Source organism: Thamnophis sirtalis, unplaced genomic scaffold (genome assembly GCF_051295495.1).
Source record: "Thamnophis sirtalis isolate CommonGarterSnake01/CBP01778 unplaced genomic scaffold, rThaSir2_p1.2 scaffold_2, whole genome shotgun sequence".
NCBI lineage: Eukaryota > Metazoa > Chordata > Lepidosauria > Squamata > Natricidae > Thamnophis > Thamnophis sirtalis.
In genome coordinates, this window is record NW_028261382.1 from 70,128,913 (window position 1) to 70,152,013 (window position 23,101).

The window sequence follows — 23,101 nt, forward strand, 5'->3', positions numbered from 1 at the left end:
ATGGCATGCTCCCAAGGGCTGGCCCTTCTCCCCTGCCCAGCTCTTCCCAGGGAGATTCTCAGAGGGGTTTCCTCAAAGAGATGGGCACCTTTTCTGGCCTCAGTGAGTACCCACAGGCAGGCAGCACCACCTCCCCCCATTCTCTGGGACCCCCAATATTGGGCCAGCTGGATCATTAGAGTCTGATCCAGAATGGGAGCCTTGCAAATAGAAAGGGCCTGGGCATATAAGTATAATAATAAATACAAATTTCTCTGGGGTCAAGGGCCCCTCCAGGCCCATCCCCAGGCCTGCTCTTTTCTGGCAAACCACCTTCCAAAAGTGCTTAGAAAAAAGGCAAGTTTTAAAAGACATTCAATGCATTTAGGAGGCAGCAAATTCTCCTTGGCTGGAAGGAAGCCTTTTCTAGCTTCCGCCTTACTTTAATACCAGTGTTCATTTTTACATTGTTGGTACACCTGGGTAACTAGGCAACAGGCCCCGTGCCTCCATCTTTAGAGAGTGGGAGGGAGACAGCAGAAGCCGCTCTTGTACTGGAGGGGCAGGGAGAATGGAGCCCAAAATGTATGTTGTTACATGAGACATCTAAGGGAATTTTGCCCCATTTTACAACCGTTCTTGTTACGGTTGTTAGGTGAATGACTGCAGTTGTTAAGGTAGTGACACTGTTGCTAAGTGAATCTGGCTTCCCCATTGCTTGTCAGAAAGTCACAAAAGGTGGTCACATTGTTGCGTCCACCTGACGCAGCCGGCAGCCGAGCCATGCCTTGCAAGAGGCTGATTGGTCCCGGCGCGGCTGCCGGCCGGCGGGAGAATTGCGGCCACCCCATTGGCCGGCCGCCTGACAGCTATCAGTATAAATAGCTGTCAGGCGGCGCTGTCCAGCGCGCGTGTTCTGAACTTGCTGTCAGTTCTGTTGTAATAAAGGTTCCTGTTCAATTTACCTCAGCGCCTCCTCGTATCTAAAACACATGACCCTGGGATACCGCAACCGTCATAAGTATAAGATAGTTCCAAACATCGGAATTTTGATCATGTGACTCTGCGGATGCTGCAATGGTTGTAAGTTGCTTTTCCCAGTGCTGCTGCAACTTTGAAAGATCACTAAGTGAACGGTTGTAAGTTGAGAAAGGCCTTTTTCATAACCAAATAAATACTGGTTTCATTGCAAATGAGTTCTTTTCCAGCTACCAAAACTGTCAATCAATGGACACAGCTCCCACTCTCCGGGAATTGGTTGGGCAAAATTGAGGATTGAGCTCCAGATTTGAATTCCTCTGTAGAGGCCCCCTTGTGAGGGTTCTGCTTGGAGATTCTGTCATGCCCCTGAAGTGTGGCTTTTGGTGCTTCCTTGCAGCTCCCCAAAGTTGACTATGAGTTTAAAAATGAGTGACGAAACCATCCCCGAGGAGGTCTCCTCGCTCCCTGCTGAGAGCCAGCATTACTTTGACCGATTCTCGGAAGATGACCCCGAGTACCTGCGCATCAGGAACATGGCTGCGGACCTGCGCCAAGACTTCAACCTGATGGAGCAGAAGAAAAGAGTCACCATGATTCTGCAGAGCCCCGTGAGTAGATCCCCCCAGAGGGGTCACGAGCTGCGTGTGGAGGGTCAATGCAAGGGCAGAGGATCTCCACATGCTGGGAGGGGAGAACCTCCATGGAGGGCCACGTGGCCTGCCCTGAACTGGGCTGCCCTCACAGTTAGGATCCGAAGGTCCCTCTTCAGGCTGAATCCCCCAGTCCCTGCACTGGGCTCAGGAGCAGGGGAGGGGGGAGCCAAAGAGACGCCCTTTGCCCTCCTGGGCTGAATTGCCTGGGCCCAGGGGGGAAGTGGAGGGAACCCTGAGCCCTCGCTCAGCGCTTTGGGTCTCCAGAGCTACAGCTGGTTTCCAGAGCTGCATCCCGGGCTCTTTTTTCTTGCTCTGGGCTGATGGCAATGGCTCCAGGGCCTCGGCTAAGGGGGTCCAGCAGGAAGCAGAGAAGGGGATGGGAGGGAGGGAGGGAAGTGGAAATAACTGCTCTTCCTCTTCCTTGGCCCTTTTTGGCTGGTGCAGCTTTGCCCTACTTCCTTGAGGTTTTCTTCCAGTGATCTTTCACAGGATTCCGGGTGGTTGTGGGGAGCTTTTGGGTGCAGACATTGGATAAGATGCTGGGCAGGACTGCCAGCCTCGGGCTTGGCCCAGGGAACTGACAGCAGGTGCTGTGGAAGAGAGGAACTGCAGGGGGTGTAGAGCAGGGCTTGTTAGTAGATCTCCAGAAGGCCTGCAGTAAGATTTTCACAAGATTTTTATGGAAAATAAGAGATGAAATTTGGGAGGAGAGTTCTAGTGGAGAAGGATGTTTTTGGATCCCCATAAAATTCCATGCTGAAGGCACAGTGATTGCACAGTAAAGGCCATCACTGGGACGGACACACACACACACACACACACACACACACACACAGACACAAACACACACACAGGTAGAGGGGGGGTGTTTTAACAGTAAGAACAGAATGGTTTTCTGCGATTCCTTGCAACACCAGCCTGACCAAGAAAGCTTGAGAGAAAACTAGGAGTGAAGTTTGTGTGGAAGGATTTTGGACTCAGTTGGGCTCCTAGAGAGAACTTGAGGGGCATTGGTTCTCAAGGCAGTGAGTGGGGGACCCTAAAAGTGCAGTGTGGCATCTTAAAAAGACAAACATTCTCACAGCTGTACTTGAAGAGGAAGCCAGTGTCACAATTCAGCTGAACACTGACAGACTTCAGCTGCATCGAATTTCAGTGTTTGGCCTTCAAGAAAGGTCACTTCCTATCCCAGGGGAGCCTCCGAGAGCTTCTCCGCCTCGTTTCCAAAGGTCCACGTGACAAATGCACCTGTTGCAGCTGCCCCTTGGAAGCCACCTTGGGAGGCTACCTGGGATTTATTCTGTGGTGTCTTCAGTCTTTTAGGGAGGAGCTGGAGAGCCTCATCCAAGAGCAGATGAAGAAAGGAAACAACTCCAACATCTGGGCCCTTCAGCAGATAGCCGAGTTCATGGCCACCACGGCTCCCTCCGTCTTCCCTCCATCGCCCTTGAGTACGTTAGCCTCTCGTCCAGGGTCTTTGGGCCATGTTTCTGAGCAAGTGGGCCCTCTCCTCCCCCTCTGCCACCCTTTCTCCTGACGTTGGCTGAGCTCCTTGCCATTCCCCCACCTGGCCTCCCCTGCCCACCTTCCTGAGAATGGCTCTCTCTTCAGCTTGTGGGGACGTCTATGACTGGGCTGCTCTTCCTGGAGTTTAATTCTGCTAATTCCTGGATTTTATACCCAGATCTCCCCTGGGCCTCCAGGTTACAGAGGGAGGTACAGGGCTGCCATCCCCTCCCTTGGTGACTGTCTATTCTTTGAAGGTCCCTCTAGCAGATTGTGGGGCGCAGTGAGGCTGCCAGTCAACAGGGGACCCCACTCTGGGCCACACAACCCTCTACTGGCTTCTGCTGTAAGCGGCAGCCTCTCCTGATGCAGCTGCGTTCTTTGCATGCTGCTAATTGGGTTGGGTGATGGAAGCCAGTGTGCTCACCAGGGAATTCTGGGAGTTAGAAGTCCACACACTTTTAAAGTTGCCAAGATTGAGAAATGTTTCCTTACAGTATAAAGAAACATACAGTTTGAAAATTTATCTTCAACCACTGCATAAGCTCTGAACAACCCTGGTTTTGCAAGTGTCTGCAAAAGAGTTGGTTGCATCTCTGCTCTAAACTTTGAAGCCAGCACAGGAGGGGAAGAAGCAGGGAGGTGGGATTTTCTGAGCGACAGTGGAGGAAGAAACCCACTGAGTCAGTGGTCCGGCCCCAAAGCCTCCTCATGCTGCTCCGCTGGCAATTCCATCCCTGGTTTTCTTTTGCAGACCTTTCCACAGTGACCCCGATCAATGACCTCCATAGTATGGACTCTGTGTCCTTGGCCAAAGGGGAGCGGCTCATGCGCTGCAAAGTTGGCGGTGTCTATCGGTTGCTGGACCTTTATGGCTGGGCACAGCTCAGCGGCACCACAGTCACGGTGAGTCATGCCACCCTCCTCTCTCCTGGCCAGCCTTTGTTGCGGGTGGAAATAAAACTTCAGGTTTTTTTTTTTAACAAGATTGCACTTTGGGCTTAAAGGAAGCAATTGTCTTAGAAGGGCCTAAGATCCTCTTTAATCTGGGTCCTCATTTTACCCACCTCGGAAGGATGAAAGGCCGAGTCAACCTTGAGCCTGGTGAGATTCAAATTGCTGGCAATTGGCAGTCAGCAGAATTAGCCTGCAAAACTGCCTTCTAACCACTGTAGTGGAATGAAGAGATTGTTTGTTGGGGATCTTTCATGAGTCATTAGGCAGAGCCTGGAGAACCATCTTTGAACTACAGACCAGCCAGTGACTGAGCTGATGCTTTCCTTGGATATCCTTGAGGCAGGACTGTTGGGGGCAAGAGGCTGACTCTTATATACTGCTTAGAGAGGGCTGTAAAGCACTGGGAAGCGGCATCTAAGTCTAAGGGCTATGGCTATCAGGCTAGAGGGACAGAAGCCTGCAGTCACTTAACCATCATCAAAAGCAACTGGGAGAGGATTCTTCCTCCCTCGTGGTTCAGGCGATTGAAAGTGGTGAGTAGAAGCTTTATACTTTTAGACTTGTAAGATTCTGCTTATGCAGCTTTAGATAAAGTAGAATCTGTTGGCTTTAACTGGGAGGGCTGGCAAAGCCAGAGGCCTCCACTCCACCAAGCCATGCCAGAAAGGCAGAAACTGGTGGAGACGGGCAGCCTTTCAAACCACCAGCCATAAGGCTACTGAAGGGTGATGCTCAGCACCCCAATGGCCTCTGGAAGTCGTGGCCATCAGTGCCTGTTGCGAAGCCTCCCAGGCAGCTGGGCGTAAGAAGAAGTGCCCATTCATGTCCCAGCTGCTCCATTTTGAACCAGCTGTGGCTTTCGAACAGTCTTCAAGGGCAGCTCCATGTAGAGTGTGTTGCAGGAGTCATGAGGTTACCAGAGTCTGTTTGCATAATTAGTAATTATTACTCCTCTTCCACTCCCTTATTTACAGTTTTGATTTTAATTTTGTTATGTGGACATAATTGATTAATTATTATTAATTGATGACATATTTTTATTGGATTGTGAACCATTTTGAATCTTTGTTAGTTCTGCAGTATCAAAGTTAAAGTTAAAGTTTAATAAATTTATATGCTGCCCAATCCCGAAGGACTCTGGGCGGCTTACATAAAAACAATTTAAAAGAATACTAAAAAAATATAATAGAGAGACAAGGCAAGATAAAAAGACACAACATGCACTCAGCCTTAGTGGGGCTGGACCTCATACAAGAGGTCAACAGCCCCAGGCCTGCCGGAACAGCCAGGTCTTGGTAGACTTTCGGTAGGCCGAGACAGTGGGGAGGGTCCGGATCTCTGGTGGTAGATCATTCCATAGGGCCGGGGTAGCTACAGAGAAGGCCTTCCCCCGAGGAGCCGCCAGACGACATTGTCTAGTCGACGGCACCTGGAGAAGGCCCATCCTGTGCGATCTTATCGGACGCTGGGAGCTATGTGGCAGAAGACGGTCTCGTAGATATCGTAGATATCCAGTTCCTAAGCCATTAAAGGTAATAACCAGCACCTTGAAGCGCGTTCGGAGACCAGTGCAGCTCACGGAGGATGGATGTAACATGGGTGTATCTCGGTACACCCAGTATTGCTCACGCGGCTGCGTTCTGGACAAGTTGTAGTCTCCGAACACTTTTCAGGGCAGCCCCATGTAGAGCGCGTTACAGTAGTTGAGTCTTGAGGTGATGAGGGCGTGAGTGACCATTTCAAGTGCCTCCCGGTCCAGGTAGGGCCACAACTGGTGCACCAGGTGAACCTGGGCAAAAGCTCCCCTGGTCACAGCTGACAAATGGTGTTCTAGTGTCAGCTGCGGGTCCAGGAGGAGTGTGTAAGATTTGACCCCCCAGGCTTAGAGATGGAATATCTGGACTATCCTTGGGAGGCAACATCCATAGCCACTCGGTCTTGTCAGGGTTGAGTGCAAGCTTGTTCATTCCCATCCAGACCCTGACAGCTTCCAGGCACTGGCACATCACTTCCACCGCTTCACTGAGTTGGCACAGGGCGGACAGATACAACTGGGTATCATCCGCATACTGATGGTATTTAATCCCGTGCCTGCTAATGATCTCACCCAGCGGCTTCATGTAGATATTAAATAGGAGGGGGGACAGGACCAAGCCCTGCGGCACCCCATATTTAAGGGGCCTAGGGGTCGACCTCTGTCCTCTGACCAACACCGACTGCGACCTGCCAGAGAGGTAAGAGGAGAACCACTGCAAAACGGTGCCTCCCACCCCCACCTCTTCTAGCCGCCGCAGAAGGATACCATGGTCGATGGTATCAAAGGCCGCTGAGAGGTCAAGGAGCACCAGGATAGAGGAATGTCCTCTATCCCTGGCTCGCCAGAGATCATCGGTCAGCGCAACCAAAGTGATTTCGGTGCAGTAACCAGGCCTGAAACCAGACTGAAAGAGATCTAGATAATCCGCTTCATCCAAGGTCCGTCGGAGTTGGAAGGCCACCACCTTCTCAACAACCTTCCCTAAAAAAGGGAGGTTGGAGACTGGACGATAGTTTTTGAGGATAGCTGGGTCCAGAGAAGGCTTCTTAAGGAGGGGTCTCACCATCGCGTCCTTCAAAGGTGGTGGGAAAGATCCTTCCTGAAGAGAGATGTTCACGATCCTCTGGAGCCAGCCTCGTGTCACCTCCCTGCTAGTCGAAACCAACCAGGAGGGACACGGGTCCAGCAAACAGGTGGCGGCACTCATCACTCCCATGGCCTTGTCCACTTCCTCAGGAGTGACAAGCTGGAACTCACTCCACAAAGTTTGATCAAGGCCCTCCCTCGGCATCTCTACTGGCACTGTCCAAGTGGAGTCCAGGTCCGTCTGAATCTGAGTGACTTTGTCCAACAGAAACTGGGCAAATTCCTCAGCTCTTCCCTGTAAGGGTTCCCCGACATCCCTCCCTTTCAGGAGGGAGCGGGTTATACTAAACAGGGCAGCCGGGCGAGATTCTGCGGACGCAATAAGAGCGGAAAAATGAGTACATTTTGCCGCCCGTATTGCCACTAAATAAGTCCTAATAAAGGCTCTTAGTAGTGTTCGGTCGGATTCAGAGTTACTAGCCCTCCAGCGTCGCTCTAGGCGTCTCTTTTGGTGCTTCATCTCCCGGAGTTCCTTGGTAAACCAAGCTGCTCTCCTGGATCCACTGCCGCGGAGAGGCCGCAAAGGCGCAAGCCGATCTAATGCCTCAGCCGCCGCTGTATTCCAGGCAGCGACCAAGGACTCAGTCGGATTGTGGGCAAGGGAGTCAGGCACCTGGGGCGGAACCATTTAATCGGCCCCACCTCCCTGCAGTGGGGGAGCAGCTTCCGAAAATCAAGTCTCAGCAGGAAGTGATCTGACCATGACAAGGGCATCAAATTGAACACACACATTTCTTGGAATAAGCAGTTCCTTGAAGTTCTGGGGATTAATGGCTCTTAGCCTTGAGGGCAGGGGAGCCGCCTCCAGAGCCATCTGCTGGAAGATCGGTGGGCTTCCTTTGCCGATTGGCCAGCCAGTGTGACAACTGCTGGACAAAATGGTCCAGGGATCCCATCCAGCAGGGCGCTGCTTATGTTCTTAACCAATGAATGAAGGAGAAATTGACTTTTCCTTCCTTTCACAGCTGAGAGTCAGCAAAGAACAGGAGCATTTCCTGGTTTGTCCCGAAGGCCTCTCCTGTCATGAAGTTACAGCATCCAGCTTGGTGAGAATGCAAAACTCTTGGGTCAAGCTCTGTTCCCGCGACTGCAGGTTGGAGTTTTGCAACCAGCTGTATTTTTTCGCTCACAGCTGCCTTTAAAGAGCAGCCTGTCTGGAATGAAACTGCTCATCCTGAAAACAGGGACAGGTGACAAAATCCTCTCTAGAATTTCACTGACAGGTTGCCCCTTGGAAGACGGGTGCACAAGTGTACTATGTTAGCCTCGCGTGTAGGTGACTTCTCCCCCCTCCCTTCAGAGATCTTTTTTGGATGGCAGACTCTGTCCTGAGTAGATCTCCCATGCATGGACCAGGGGCAAAGAAGAGGGAACATTTGGGCCAATTCAAATTTTCCATCCTGGGGGCTGGGTAGGATATAACAAAGTTAAGATATAAAACACAGAGAAAATAATGGAAAGGGAGATGCCTGCTGAGGCGAGGAGAGGAGTCCTCTTCCTACAGAGGAGCCAGGAGGAGGGAGCCTAAGGGACATTATTCGGCAGTCGTATCTCTCTAACTGAGAGGGAGTGGGACAGACCCAGAGGGGCCGGGGTAGCCTCTGCTGAAGTAGAGGTGTTCCACTTTGCGTGGAGACATACGCTGGGTACACCAACAATCATTGAAGGTCAGCAAGCCCAGAGGGGAGGCACATCCAGAGAGGCCACAGGCTGGTTTTTCTGTAAGCTTGAGATGAGTTTAGGATCCCGGGATCTTCTCCCCACCTCAGACCTCCTTGCTTCTTTTCCCTCTGGCTGAAGGAAGCTTCTCTGTAGACGTCAGCCGAGGAAGGGGCCCGTCCTCTCATCAGATGTCCTCCCCCCTCCCCTTTTACTTCACAGATTAAAGTGAACATCCTGGGGAAGGTGGTGGAGCAAGGCAGCACCAGTTTTCCAGTCGACCCCCGAGGATTCAGCCTGCACTCGGCCATCTACGCGGCTCGGCCTGATGTGAGATGCATCATCCATCTGCACACACCAGCCACGACCGCAGTAAGGGCAGGGATGGGGGGAACGGGACGGGTGTCCATCTATCTAGCACAATGCTGAGACACAGCAAAGCTCCAGGTGTATGGATGGACAAGACAGGCATCTTCTCAGAGATGCCCTCCATCCCATTTCCCTTCACCCCTGGACTCCTCCAGCCAGATGCAACTCTCACAGTTGTATCATGCATTGCCGTGCCTTGTGTTACACTGTAGATCTGTTTTGTGTGGGTTGTGTGAGCCAGCCGGGATAGTGGGCAATCCAGAGGTAATGCAGTGTGTGAAGCTAGACGTTGATGTCGCCCCAGAGCTGGTATAGAAATGCTCTGTAGAGGGCAGAGCCCCACGCAGCCTCTGAAGGGAAAGGAGGAACCGGAGCACCTGGGACGTCACCAAGCAAGGAACCTGGAAGGGAGGCAGGGGTAACATCCGGAAGGGAGGAGAAAGCCTCTGGGAAGAAGCCCTTAAGGATGGGAATGTTGAAGGGACTTGACGGCCACTTGCTTTGCCCCTCCTTCCAACAGGAGGCCCTCATGGGGTGCTTAGAAAAGGAGGCCTCTCTCACTGGCCCATGTCTGTAGGACAACTTTTCTTCCTTAGCTGCCCTCCAGGTATGGAGGGCTTGCAACTCCAAGTCAGTTTGGTCAATGGTTCTGTTTGCATCTTGCAGGTATTTTAACGTAAAGAAAGGAGGAGAGTTTCATTCTGGATAGTTTTCTGTTTGATCTGGAAATGCATTTGAAGCATGTAGAGAGTTTTTTATGTGCAGCCAAAACAGGGAAATCTTTGTTTTCCTTCCCTCACAGGTCTCCGCAATGAAACAAGGCCTCTTGCCAATTTCCCATGATGCATTGCTGGCAGGTGACATGGTGTATTTTGACTTCAATGGTGAGATGGAGGGAGAGGCAGACAGAATTGAGTTGCAGAAATGCCTTGGACCCACCTGCAAGGTGAGGCCTGGGGGGGGGGGGGGCTTTGAGTTCTGATGCAATCTTGGATGTCAACTAAATCTCTGCCCAAACTGGGATTTATACTTCCTTGCATGAGAACGTGGGAGAGGTATGGAATTGAGAAGAACTTATTTGATTTGATTTATTTAGTTTGTATGCCACCCTATTCCCGAGAGACTCAGGGCAGCTAACAATCAGAAAGGGAAGGGGGTACAGAATAAAAAATAAAAAGACAGACACATTTAAAAACAACAACAGTCATAACCTCGGATGGGGCTGAAAAATTCAACAGCCCCAGGCCTGCCGGAACAGCCAGGTCTTAATTGCTTTGCGGAAAGCCGGAAGGGTGGTGAGGGTCCGGATCTCAACGGGGAGATCATTCCAGAGGGCCGGAGCAGCCACAGAGAAGGCCCTCCCCCAGGATACATATCGCAGATACATATTCATCTTCTTTAGCTGTTTGTATCAGAACCTGTTTCTTGCTATTTCTTTGGGCAGGTTTTAGTGCTCCGGAATCATGGCCTGGTGACCCTTGGAGACACAGTGGAAGAAGCCTTCTACAAGGTCTTCCATTTGCAGGCGGCCTGTGAAGTCCAGGTGAGCTCCAGAGCAACCAAACAAGGCGCTCGCCTCCTGCCTTGCTTTGCATCATAGAAGTAGACCGAAGGGAATGTTCTAATCAGAAGGAGATGCCTGCAAATATAATATACCTCAATGGAATTTTCTTCCTCTCTCCCTTCTTGTTAGCATGTCAAAGCACTATAATGACTACTTGCTTGGAGGGGGGGTTAGATTTGTGTCAATTACTTGTGGAAAACATTTTCCTAATATGCTATTTTTGGTGACATTCTAATCTTTTTTTTTATTGAAAATTTTAAAAAATCTCTTACAAATATTTACCTCCCCCCCCACCCGAACCCAACCCCCCCCCCAACCTTCCTCCCCCTGACTTCCCAGAATAAATTCAGGGTGTAAATCTTTAACAAACATATTCTAAAATAAACTTAAAGAAAGTTAGTATCTTTCATTTGAGCTTTAACTCCTATTTTATTACGCTAACTCTAAACAGATTATATTGTTCCTCGTTTTTTCAGTCATAAACTATCTGGAATTTCTTAGTCCCGTATTTATTTTGAATATAGTCAATCCATCTTCTCCACTCCAGTTTATATTTCTCATCTGAGTGGTCCTTAAGATATGCTGATATTTTAGCTATCTCTGCTAAGTTTGTTACTTTTAATGTCCATTCTTGAATAGTAGGCAAGTCTTCCTTCTTCCAGTATTGTGCCACCAACAGTCTTGCTGCCGTTATTAAGTACAAAATCAAATTAGTCTCTATAACAGTACAATCGGTAGTTATACCTAACAAGAATAACTGAGGGGTAAACTTTATCCTCTTTTTAAGAATATTTTGCATAATCCACCATATTTTTATCCAAAATGCTTTAACCTTTTTACAAGTCCACCATATATGGTAATATGTAGCATCAACACAATCAGATCTCCAGCATTTAGGTTGTAAATTCGGATACATGCAAGCCAGTTTTTTAGGATCTAAATGCCATCTATAAATCATCTTATAAAAGTTCTTTCTCAGATTTTGGGCTTGCGTGAATATTACATTTCTTACTCATATCTTTTCCCATGTATCCAACATTATTGGTTCTTCAAAATTTTGTGCCCACTTTATCATACAATCTTTGACTAGTTCTGTTTCTGAATCCATTTTATATTAATACATTATATAACCTTTTTATATGCATTTGACTTTGATCCCTAATTTGTTTTAGTAAATTATCCTCATTTTGCGTAATACCAATTTTCTGATCTTTTTTCCATCTGGACTGTAACTGTCCATACTGAAACCATGTTTGGATTACCTTTTCCTCTTTTAATACATTCAAGGGTTTTAGCTGTAATACACCTCTTTCTATAGTAAGAAGCTGTTTATATGTAGTTACATCCTGTTTTTGTGCTATACTTACATTCTCTATTGCATGTCTGGGAATTGCCCATATAGGTATCTTGTCGTTTAGTTTATGTTGGTATTTTTTCCAGACACGCAGTAGAGCATTTCCTTAAAATATGACTTCTAAAATTCTTATCCACCTTCTTGTCGTATAACAGATAAGCATGCCAACCATATACCAAATCATGCCCTTCGATGTTAAGTATTCTATCATCTGTTGAGTTAATCCAATCACTGATTAGTGATAAAACTACTGCTTCATAGTATAATTTCAAATTTGGCAATTTCAAACCTCCTCTCTCACATACATCTTGCATTATTTTAAGTTTTATTCTCGGCTTCTTCCCGGCCCACACAAATTTGTTAATACCCTTCTGCCATCCTAGCAAGTTTGCATCTTTTTTAAGTATTGGTATCATTTGAAAAAGAAATAGAAATTTAGGCAAGACATTCATTTTCACTGCTGCTATTCTTCCCAACAAAGATGATTGTAATTTTTCCCAATTTTTCATCTCTGCCTGTATACTATGCCATAGTGGCTCATAATTATACTTATATAGTTTCCCGTTTGAGGTTGAGATGTAAACTCCTAGATATTTAACCTTTTTAACTATTTCACATCCTGTCATTTTTTCTAAGTCTTCCCTTTGATTAGTGTTCATGTTTTTAACTAGCATCTTTGTTTTTCCTAGGTTTATTTTAAACCCAGATACTTGGCCATATTGATTAATCATATTCATTAAAACCTTGATAGATTTCTCTGGTTGGATTAGGGGGCAACCCTGTCTTGTACCTTTCTCGATTTTAAATGGTTCTGTTAAACTTCCATTGACTATAATTTGTGCTGTTTGTTCCTGATATATTGCTTTGATTGATTGTAGAAAATACTCTCCTATTTGCATCTTTTGCATTGTTTTCATTAAAAATTGCCAATTCACTCGATCAAAGGCTTTCTCGGCATCTAAAAATATAAGCGCTGCGGGGATTTGGTTATTCTTTCCCAAATATTCCAGTATATTAACAATTTGTCTTACATTACTTCTCATTTGTCTGCCTTGTATAAAACCGGTTTGATCATTATGAATCAATTGCTGAATAACTAACATTAAGCTATTTGCTAATATTTTTGTAAAAAATTTATAATCTATATTAAGTAATGATATAGGTCTATAATTTTTTGGTTGACTAAGATCTTGATCTTCTTTACGTATCAGGGATATGAAAGCTGTCTTCCAAGATGGAGGTACCTTCCCTTCCACTTGGATTTTATTAAATAATTCCTTAAGCGGTTCTACCATTTCTAATTGTAAATTTTTGTAATAAGCCACTGTCAAACCATCTGTGCCCGGTGCTTTCCCAGCCTTTAACTGTTTAATTACCTGGAGGATTTCCCCCGAGGTTAATGGTTGATTCAATCTTTCCCTCTGGTCCTCCTTAACTATAGGTATTTTTTCTTTGTCCAGGTATCTATCTATATCTAAACCTTGTATTTTGTCACTCATGTATAATTCTATAAAAAAATTCAAGGGCCTTTTGGATTATATCCTGTTGAAAATCTTCCTTCCCTTTATAATATATTTTTGGTATATTGCGAGATTTTTGTTTCTTCCTGGTCAAATATGCTAACCATCTGCCAGGTTACAGAAAGTATTATGTTTTGCATATAACAAATTAGTAGCCACCTGATCTGACATCAGCTTATAAAATTGTGCTCATAATAGGGTAATTGCTTCTTTAATCTTCTTATCTCCTGGGTTTAATATTAACTCCTGTTCTCTCTTCCTAATCTCTTCCTCTAGTTCATTTCTTTTTCCTCCCTGTTTACGTCTATGTAACCAATTTAAATTTATTAGGACTCCTTGCATGTACGCTTTATTTGCATTCCAAACCATTTCCATAGATGTGTCCTTATTCATATTAAAGACAAAATATTCTCTCAACAGTTTTTTACATTCATTAACATTTTTCTCATATCTAAATAAATTTTCATTTAATCTCCAAGACCTTCTAGATTCCTTCCCAAATCATTTGTTGTTAATATGAAGTCAATCCTGGAAAAAGATTTATGTCTATGAGAAAAGAATGTAAAGTCCTGTTCTCTTGCATTTCTTTCTCACCAGATATCCCTTAGCTCCATATCATCCATCATATCGAAAAAAGACTTAGGTAATTTCGCTTGCGTTTGGATGTTTTGCAGGAGACCCTTCTTGTCTTTCTTGGTATCTAGAACTCCATTCCAATCGCCCATTAATATGCAGGATCTACAGTCCCATTGTATTAGCTTAGTATGGAACATTTTGTAAAATTTGTCTTGTTGTTGATTGGGAGCATATATTCCCATTAAGAGCATCTTTTTCCCTTCTAATACCAGTTCTTGTCAGGTGCTACTTCATTTAATAATCAGGAAAGAAACCACTCAACTCCATTTGCTTGAAATTAAGTGTACTTTTACTAATTACAAATGAATAGTAGCGAAGCAAAGCTGAATCTGGTTAATTAGGTGCGAAAGCAAAGAATATCATGTATAGTTCAATCCCCTCCCCTTGGCACCTCAGTCATAGTCCAATTATAATTCACCCAACTGTCAGGTGGGAGATATCTTCAAAAAACATCACCAGGATAGAATGCTGGACAGTTAACCTTGGTGGGAAACTCCCTTCCTCCACATGCGCAGTGAGATGGTCAGGCCAGCATCTAGAATCTTCCTCCAGCACATAATGATTCCCTTCCCAAATACCATGCCCCCCCTCCCCGTTTCAATGGCAGCCGAAGCAGCAGCAAAGCAGAGGCTGACAGTTCTATTCCAATATATCTTCCTTGGGAATCTGCTTCAATTAATTCAGCTTCCATGTCCTTTCTTAGGTATATAACTATACCATTTTTCTTCTCCGAGGCAGAGGCTACAAAGTGTTGTCCAAGTCTTGCATTGATCAAATATTTCTGGTCAGTTAATCTAATATGTGTCCCTTGCAGGCAAATTATGTCATTCTTAAATTGTTTCAAATAATGATTTATTTTCTTCCTTTTCTGTGGTGAATTTAAGCCATTAACGTTCCAAGTTAAGAACTTAGTTGTCATCTTTAGCTCCCTGAAGTTTTTTAAGAGCCATCTGAAAATCCTGTAGTTTGGCTTTCAGCCTGGCTCCTCCCACCACTTCTCAACTAAAATCTGTGACTTCTTTAACCATTACATGCGTTGGTTTCAAAGCTTGTTGCTTTTTTAACTCTTGTTCCATACGCCTAGTGACCACGCAGGTTTGCCTTTCCTCCTTTGCTCCTTCTAGTTCCGGCAGAGGAAGTTGGTCCAGCAGTAATGATCCTTGGGTATCTTTCTGTCTGTTCTGTCCTTCTTGTTCTCTTTCTCTGGGGCCTGGAGGGGGGATGTTCAGCCTTCAGTATATTGCTATAAAAATCTTTAGCCTTCCATACTGAGTTAAGACAATATCTTTGTCCCTGGTAATTAACTGCTAACCCAGCTGGAGCTTCCCATCTAAACTGTAACTGACAGTTTTTGAGCTCATCCACTAAAAAGGCATAGTCTTTTCTTGATCTCAACATTTTGGGTGGTATTTCCTTCAAAACAGTCACCTCCTGACCCCCAATTTGCAACTTGGTTTTTAAGACTCTTGCAATATCAAATTCCTCGTATCCTTTGTGGCAAAATACACCACAATGTTCCTTGGGAGTTGTTTTTGTCTGGCAAACCATGAATTAACACGATATATCTTGTCAATTTGCCAGTCATAGTCCCCTCCTGGCCGTCCCATCAGTTGATCAAAAGCTTCTGAGAAGATCTCCTTCAGATTTTCTTGGTTTTTCTCTTTAAGGCCCCTTATCCTTAAAGCAAATTCCATCTGTCTATACTGCAACATTATAATTTCATTTTCTGCATCTTCAACCATGCATTGGGCTACATCCATTTTTGTTACCAGGTTAATATTGGAATCACTAAGATCTTCCAATTTATCCTCGATTCCTGATACGTAGCCAGATAAGCATTTAAAAGCCTCTAAAATATCATCTCTAATTCCTTGATTAAGAATCTGGACTGAACCCATAACTTCTTCCAACAACTCCTTAAAAGCAACAGAGATCTTTTCCTGTATTTTAATTTCCATCGCGGCAGCATGATCTTTTAAAGCATCATTTAATACTTTTTGCAGTATTTCTCAAGTCAAAGGTTCCCCAGCAGGAGTAGGAGGGGGTTGGGAGGGGAGTAATGACTGTAATTTAGATGCCAGAGCAGGTGAACTACCAGCGCTTTTAGATGTGTTAGTCGGTTTTTGCTTAGAAGCCATTTCCTCAGTTAATCTTATCTTGCACCCAGTTAATAAATCCAGGCAAGCCGCTTGTTCCAGTAATTACTCTGTAGTTTACTAATAAATCACTACTGATTTAATGATCTTTAGATGATCTTGAACTCTATAATACTTTGAGCTCTGTGAAAATCTGTAACATCACAGCACACCCACGCCTACAAAACTGTTTGGCGCCATCTTTGTCTTTCTGCCTCGTAGTTTATTAGAAGGAATTTTTAGAAAAATGGAGTTAAAGTCTGTAATACATACAATTAGAAGTTCTCCGGTATTTGTCTGCTCGTGTTGAAATCAGGTATAAATCAATCGTTGAGTTGGGGGTGGACGTATGGCTTTGTTCTGCAAAAAGGCAGAAAAAATCCCTGGTGCAGAGAATTCACTGGGTTATAGGGCGGCTCACACCTTCCACACCCAAGATTTATCTCCTGGAGGAGGTTGAAAGGAGCACTTCCCAAACTCAGTTTCTCACCTCTCCTTCTTTGCCCGAAGGAGAGGTAATCAATCTGTCAAACAGCTGATGGATGCTGTTTAGACAGCTTGGCTAAAAACGAAACAGCTCCCACAGACAACTCCCAGACCAGAAGCCCGGTGACATTCTAATCTTGATGATAACTTGCAATTCCTCCAGAATCGTCTCCTTGCTCAAGTGTGGATTTTCCTTATCATACATGACAAGATTGTCCGTCCGTCCTTCCTTCCTCCCTCCCTCCTTCCAACACATAACCTCAAACTATCCCAAATAAGAAATCTATATGGTGTTGGTTGAGCAGTGGTTGAATTGATAAGAGCCTCTCAGCTTCTCTTTTGTCACCTACCTCCTCCAGGTCGCTGCCTTGTCTAGCGCCGGTGGACCTGAGCATCTCATCCTCTTGGAGGGAGAGAAACAAAGGCCTCACGATGTGGGTCTGGTCCGGTGGGCTGGCAGCACCTTTGGGCCCATGCAGAAGAGCCGCCTGGGAGAGCATGAATTTGAAGCACTAATGAGGATGCTGGACAATCTAGTAGGTTTGCGAGCAGAGAAGCTCCCCCCAATACGTCCCCTGCCATTGTCATAAAATTGGCATTTCTGCAGGGAGATATTTGTAAACCAAAGTGAGTCTTTGGAGGGAAAGAGGCAAGCTTGAGCAGGTGGGTTTTGCAGGGCTTCTGCTGGCCCATCAGACAGGGACTGCTTAGAAAAAAGAGCTGAGCCATTGAGGGACCACACAATGTCCACACGAAGCACCCTTGGTGGATGATTGCTGTCTTCACTTCAAGGCTCCGTGTGGTCTTCCAGCATCTCCATGAAGTTCCAGAGCCCTCTTTCTTTCCAGAATCAAAAGAGCTTTGCAAGACAAAATAGGTATAGGTAGTCCTCATTCAGTGGCTTTAACTGGGACCTGCAGCTCTATCACTAAACAAACCAGTTGCTAAATAGGAAATCACATTCCTGCAAATGTGCTGGCTTTTGGAATGCGACCCTGGTGCTGGGATCATTAATAAGAAGGAAATTAATGTTTGTATTTACATTTGTAAAGGAAAGGAAGGGATGACAAGAGAGTAAGCAAGCACACAGTGGGAAATAGACATTGAAAGGAACATGCTTGTGGTGGCAGCTCAAAATTTCCCATTGTGCGCATGCTTACTCTCTTATAATCCCATCTTCTCCAATCTCTCTGCTTTGTAAGGCATAAGAAAGATTGCCTACAGAATTCCCCCCCCCCTTTGTAGAGTGGAGAAATTAGAAAAGAAGAGATTACAAGAGAATAAGCAAGCATACAATAGAGAATAACATTGGTCTGTTTGTGTGGCAAACTTGGGGCTGCCAGTGCCACCACCTTGCTTTCAAAATATATTCCCTATTGTGTGCTTGCTTAATCTTCTGTAATCCCTTCCACTAATCTCTCCATTCTGTTGGGGGAGGGGGGAAGCAGAATAGCAGGTCAGGCACAGGAACAAGGCGTACGGACTGTAAGGGTGATCCTGTGACTGAGGGACTCTGCAGAGGTGGTAAAAGTGGGCATTGGTCATAAAGTTATGTTTTCAGAAATGTCACCCGTGCAGGCAAACACACAGGTGGAGAATCCCAGCCCAAGAACGTTTACCAAACAGGAGGCATTTCAGGGTTTTGAGTTCTAATCCAGAGGCTGGAATTTGCATGAGCTGGGTCCCAGGCAGAGGTGCGGAAGGCAGGCAGGCTCTTGGTGGGAGCAGCGATGTGCAGTGTCTTCCTTCTCTCTCTCTCCCAGGGCTACCGGACTGGCTATGCGTACCGCTACCCATTTGTCCAGGAGAAGACGAAGCACAAGAGTGAGGTGGAGATCCCAGCCACTGTCACGGCCTTCGTCTTTGAGGAGGAGGCCGGGCCCATCTCCACCCTCCGGCAACACGCCCAGAAGCAACAGAAGGAAAAGACCCGCTGGCTGAACACGCCCAACACTTACCTGCGTGTGAAGGTGGCCGAGGACAGCCAAGGCGGCGCCAGCAGCCAGAGATCCAAAGCCACGGTTAGAAGAGAGGGGGCACCTTCTTGCCCTGCGCACAAAGTAGGGGAGGAGAGCCGAGGAGGGACGACCATCCTGTTGGTGACTGTAGAAATTGGGGGGAGACGGACTATGGATTCCCCTTGTGGGGAGTAGATTTAGGAGCAGTGCAGTAGAGCAGGAAGGCCAAAAGCCAGCATGGCTCCAATTGGCTGCGGGGAAGAAAGCTCAGGTCTTGGCAAAGTCATATTGAGAGCAAAGCCCCAGGGCAACTGGGGAAGTTCAGAGGTTGGATCTTCTGAGGCCTGGCAGAGAACTTTCCCTCTTGGTCTGGCAGTCACAGGCATCAGCTGTTTCCACAGAAGGAGACCCATTCCAGAGATCCAGAAGCCTCTTAGAAGGGACTCACCTCCCTTGGTTAATAAACGGCCTTTGCAAGATGGCTGCATGGCGCCTGCCTTCCAACGAAGCCCATCCCAGACAGTTGCAGCATCCGAGTCCAGGAGCCAGAAGAGGACTTGGTTGCCTGCCTTCCAGCTTGTGGGCTTCCAGAGGCCCTTGCTGGGTGCCAAATTAGATCATTTCCCCAGCTGGGAAGCCACAGGATGGGTTGAGATTTGGGGCCTTGGAAGGAAGAGCTAAAGCCAGGCAGGCAGGGTGGGATAGTGGGTGGAGAAGTTGGGCACAGGTGAGTCAGAGGCTGCTCCATGTGGGCTACAGAGGACTCCCCCCCCCCCGGGACCAGAGAAGCTGGACAGGAGGATAGGCTGGCAGTTCTTGCCTCGACTAAATGATGCAAAGTAAAAGGGGACATTTTCCTACTGCAGTTATGAATGCAGCCACAGGACCCACCTTCTTATCAAACGTTTAGCAAAACGTGTTTCTGACTAGATTTGACCCCATCTCCACCCTCTTGCCCGACCACCTAAAACAGCCCTGAGCCTTGTCTGGGTGGGTGAAGAAAGCCAGGTGCCCCTCTCCCTTCCTTCTCATGCTCCCCCACCCTCTCCGGCAGCAGGGTGGAGGCAGCCATTGAGGGTCCCTGAAGGGCCCAGGTGGAAGCTAACTCGCCCAGCTTGCTCTCCAACCTCCAGGCCCCTCCATGGAATCTCAGGGCTGCTCCAGGGAGACCCCTGGCCTTCCTTCAGTTAGCCTCTCTTTTGTTTCCCCCATGCTCTCCAGTGGATGAAAGCGGAGGACGTGGAGAAGTCCAGCAGTGGGATGTCCATCCGAATCGAGAACCCCAACCAATTTGTGCCTCTCTACACAGACCCTCAAGAAGTCCTGGAAATGAGGAACAAGGTACAGGACGGTTTGGCTCCTCCGGTCGCTGTCCGAAGTGGCCCCTTCCTCCTGGGGCCTGGTTTCAGCTGTCCCCAGGGCTTCCTAGAAAGAGCAGAGGCTCCGGGTGAGCGGGCAGGTCAGATGTTGGGGTTGCCATGGAGGCCATCAGGGGGTTGGATTCCTCTCGGGCTCCCTGGGACTTTGGTGGTTCTGAGGGAGAAAGAACCAACCAGCCTTTCTGAGCTCCTTCACCAATTGAGCTAATGGCCAGCCCGTCCAGAAGCGGCCTTGACTAAACAGGCTTTATGTTGACAAGCTGAATGTGCCACCCAGTTTTGGAATGTTTGTTAGGGCCAAGCGCGTCTCCTACTTCTGACGGGGGTTTGGGCCAGCAGCTCCCCAAGGCCCCTCCCAGCCCTGGGATTCGGTGTCCGGTTTTGCTGCTGGCAAAGGCATCTTTGAGCTGGGCTTTATTTTCTGCCCTCTGGCGTCGCAACCTCTGCCCAGCCTCTGTGAAAGGAGACAGGGGGGAACCATGCCCCGCACACACCCGACTGCAAACAACACTAAGGATGCCATGGGCATCAGGACACCAGGTTGCCACTGAGGCAGGTGAGATCATCGGAAGGATGGTGCCTGGCCTTCACACAGCGCCATGTATGGCTTCGCCGTTCGGGCAGCAGCTCTCGTTCCCTTGCAGTGATGGGAACCATCTGGCCCCCTCCCCTTCTTCTGGAGTTACTCTTCACCCCTCTGTCTTGGCCTCGGAAGGCCGCTAGGCAAGGGGCCAGAGAGACTGGCTGGTGGTTTGGAGGTGGTCTCTCCTGGGCCATCAGGCAGACCCATCCTCCCCATATCCCCCTTTCCTTGGCCCGAGTGGCTTTTCCTGTCTGGAGGACGGGCAGCGGCCTATTTCTGCCCACTGGGGACATCTGCCTCCCCCTCCCTTGCCTTTCACATAAGGGCTGTCCCTGCTCAGCTCCTCCCCCATGACAGGCATGTCTGTCTCCATGCAGATCCGAGAACAGAACCGCCAGGAGGTGAAATCGGCTGGACCCCAGTCCCAGCTGCTGGCCAGCGTGATCGCAGAGCAGAGCAGGAGCCCGGTAGGCATCACAGGCTGGCGCTGGCATCAGGAGCATCAGGCTTGGCAGTTCCTCCCAGCCTGTGCTACTCCCTCTCAGGCCTCTTCAGCCCCAGCCATGGGCAGCAGAAGCAGCAAATCCCAGGCGGGCTGGAGGGGTAGCTCTGCCCTCGGCTCTGGGTCCAAGAGGGGGAGGTGGCACCACGCACTTTCTTCCTCATGCCAGCTAGACAAGGCCGACTCTGGCTCGTGCTTTGCCAGGCAAATTTGTCTGTTGTGAGAAGAGCTCATTGCAAATATGCCCTTGAGCTGCTTTCCAACATTGCAAGTAGCAGAGGATTTTTAACAACCATGAAGAAGGATGCCATGGCAGGGAGCCTTTTTTCAAAGTTTCCAGGGAGTGTCACCCAACTGCTAGTGGGGAGGGCTTTGTGCACCAGCAGCCTATTTTCTTTTATTTGTGTATCAGGGGAAGAAGTGGGGCAGGCAGAAATGTGGAGTGGCTCCTAAAGTTCCCTGCCAACTTTCAGAAATTGAAATTGGCCAAAGCGAGGGAAGGTGGGGCCCAAGGCACTTGCTGCTTTCGGATGAATGGCAGAAGGAGGGTTGCAGGGGATGCCTTACAACCCTCAGCTCTTTCACGCGCACAGGCTGTGCCATGATACGTGGGCAAAAGGGAGAAAGGCTCCTCTGCACTGCTCATTTCATCGTTGTGTGCGCACAACCATCCAGCCACACGAACTCATCATGGATGCCGATAGGAAGTTGGTTTCAGACTCAGTTGTGGGGAGTTGTGGCATGAAAACTGCCAGGGGAGAGTCATGCGTGGCTTCTCTATTGTTTCAGTCTACCGAGAGTCATTTGGCCGATGGAGAGGTGAAGGATGACTCTGGCGTGGAGGCCTCTCTTGAGCCCGAGCCCCCCAATCCCTTCAGCCAGCTAACCGATCAGGAACTGGAGGAATACAAGAAGGAGGTGGAAAGGAAGAAGCTGGGCCTGGATGGTAAGTGTCCTGGGGCAATCATTGCTACTCAGGCTGCAGGCTTGAGAAGCCCCAAGGACTGCAGTGAAGGCAGGAAGGGACAGCTGAACTCACCATCGACTCAGAGAAACCAGGGAACGTTTTTAGGGGATCCAAAAAGTTGGTGGGTAGAAACTCAGGAGACACAACTTTTGCCCCACTGCCTTTGTTTCCAGTCTGAGTTGCCCGTTCTTCTTCTCTTCTGCCGTCTCCTTCCAGGGGAAAAGAAGGACAGTGGCCCAGAGGAGGAAGGGACATCCCCTGAAGAATCCACCCTCAGCGTTCCCGAAAAGAGCCCCACAAAGCCTGGGGCAATGAGCCCTGCCGGGTCTCCCTCCAAAGCTCCGGAAGGTAGGGCGCCTTTGCGGCCTAAACATCTGGGGGCCATCATGATCTCTAGAACGCCTGGACACCAGATGCGGGATGGACACCAGCTTGGATGGGATTTTTTAGAAACCCTAGAAAGAGATTGGCCTGAGCTGACTAGATGCAGAAGACAGGGAACCCCCGTCTGGCCACTGTGGCTAACCGAATGAGGCCTGAGGGGATCCCGTTTTCAAGATTGCTAGCTGGATCACCTGCCATAATAGATCATCAGAAATGATTGAGGGGGGATCTGCTTCTCAGTGTATCAGAAAAATCAAGGTGGGATTTTCAGTCCTGAGAAGAGTTGTGGCTCCCCCCTTGACTGTTTGGACATTTCTCTTTTTTATGACTAATGTTATTAAAATTTTACAACCAAACTAATGCAAGCATAAAAGTAAAATAAAAAATAGGAAAAATAGTGCAGAAAGTAAAAAATAAAAATACATAAATATATGTTATCCCCTCTCTTACCTCTTAACAAACATTCAAGGCCTTGTCATTCAGTCCTGGTCATCAAAAGTCCATCAAGGGTTACCAGAAATAACAACATATCTATTTGAACCTAGAACAAATAAACCAATTTTATATTTCTTCCTTTTACTTTTATCAATCTTGATTTCATTTTTTCTTTTTCAGAATTTTTTTTAAAGCTTTAACAAGCATCTATTGTAAATCCAATATAGGAAGATTATACAAATCACTCTTTTAGTTTGCTATTTGTATATTCATTTTACTTATTAAGACATCATCCAGTTTCTCTTGTATGTCTAGTGTAGCTTCTTTTTCCATGTCATTCGTAGTCTGTCATTTGTAAATCCACTTCCACATCTGTCTCCATCTTTTCTGAAGAAACTTATTCCTCTTCCA

General features: G+C 47.5%; 1 protein-coding gene across 4 annotated transcripts in view; it reads left to right on the plus strand.

Annotated features, from left to right (window-relative positions):
- ADD2 (adducin 2) overlaps positions 1–23,101 on the plus strand; it is a 53,581-nt gene that overhangs the window by 24,480 nt on the left and 6,000 nt on the right. For 2 of the 4 annotated variants that reach the window (XM_087705974.1, XM_014056368.2), the window contains exons 2-14: positions 1,358–1,568; positions 2,929–3,064; positions 3,874–4,025; positions 7,725–7,805; positions 8,641–8,790; positions 9,590–9,733; positions 10,232–10,330; positions 16,842–17,018; positions 18,246–18,503; positions 19,662–19,781; positions 20,780–20,869; positions 21,694–21,850; positions 22,088–22,219. In XM_087705974.1, the coding sequence (XP_087562100.1) occupies positions 1,374–1,568; positions 2,929–3,064; positions 3,874–4,025; positions 7,725–7,805; positions 8,641–8,790; positions 9,590–9,733; positions 10,232–10,330; positions 16,842–17,018; positions 18,246–18,503; positions 19,662–19,781; positions 20,780–20,869; positions 21,694–21,850; positions 22,088–22,219 (1,891 nt within the window). In that variant the 5' untranslated portion in view covers positions 1,358–1,373. Of the gene's footprint in view, positions 1–943; positions 1,569–2,928; positions 3,065–3,873; positions 4,026–7,724; positions 7,806–8,640; positions 8,791–9,589; positions 9,734–10,231; positions 10,331–16,841; positions 17,019–18,245; positions 18,504–19,661; positions 19,782–20,779; positions 20,870–21,693; positions 21,851–22,087; positions 22,220–23,101 lie in introns of those variants that run through there. The other 2 variants (XM_087705973.1, XM_014056369.2) reach the window with 2 other exon arrangements.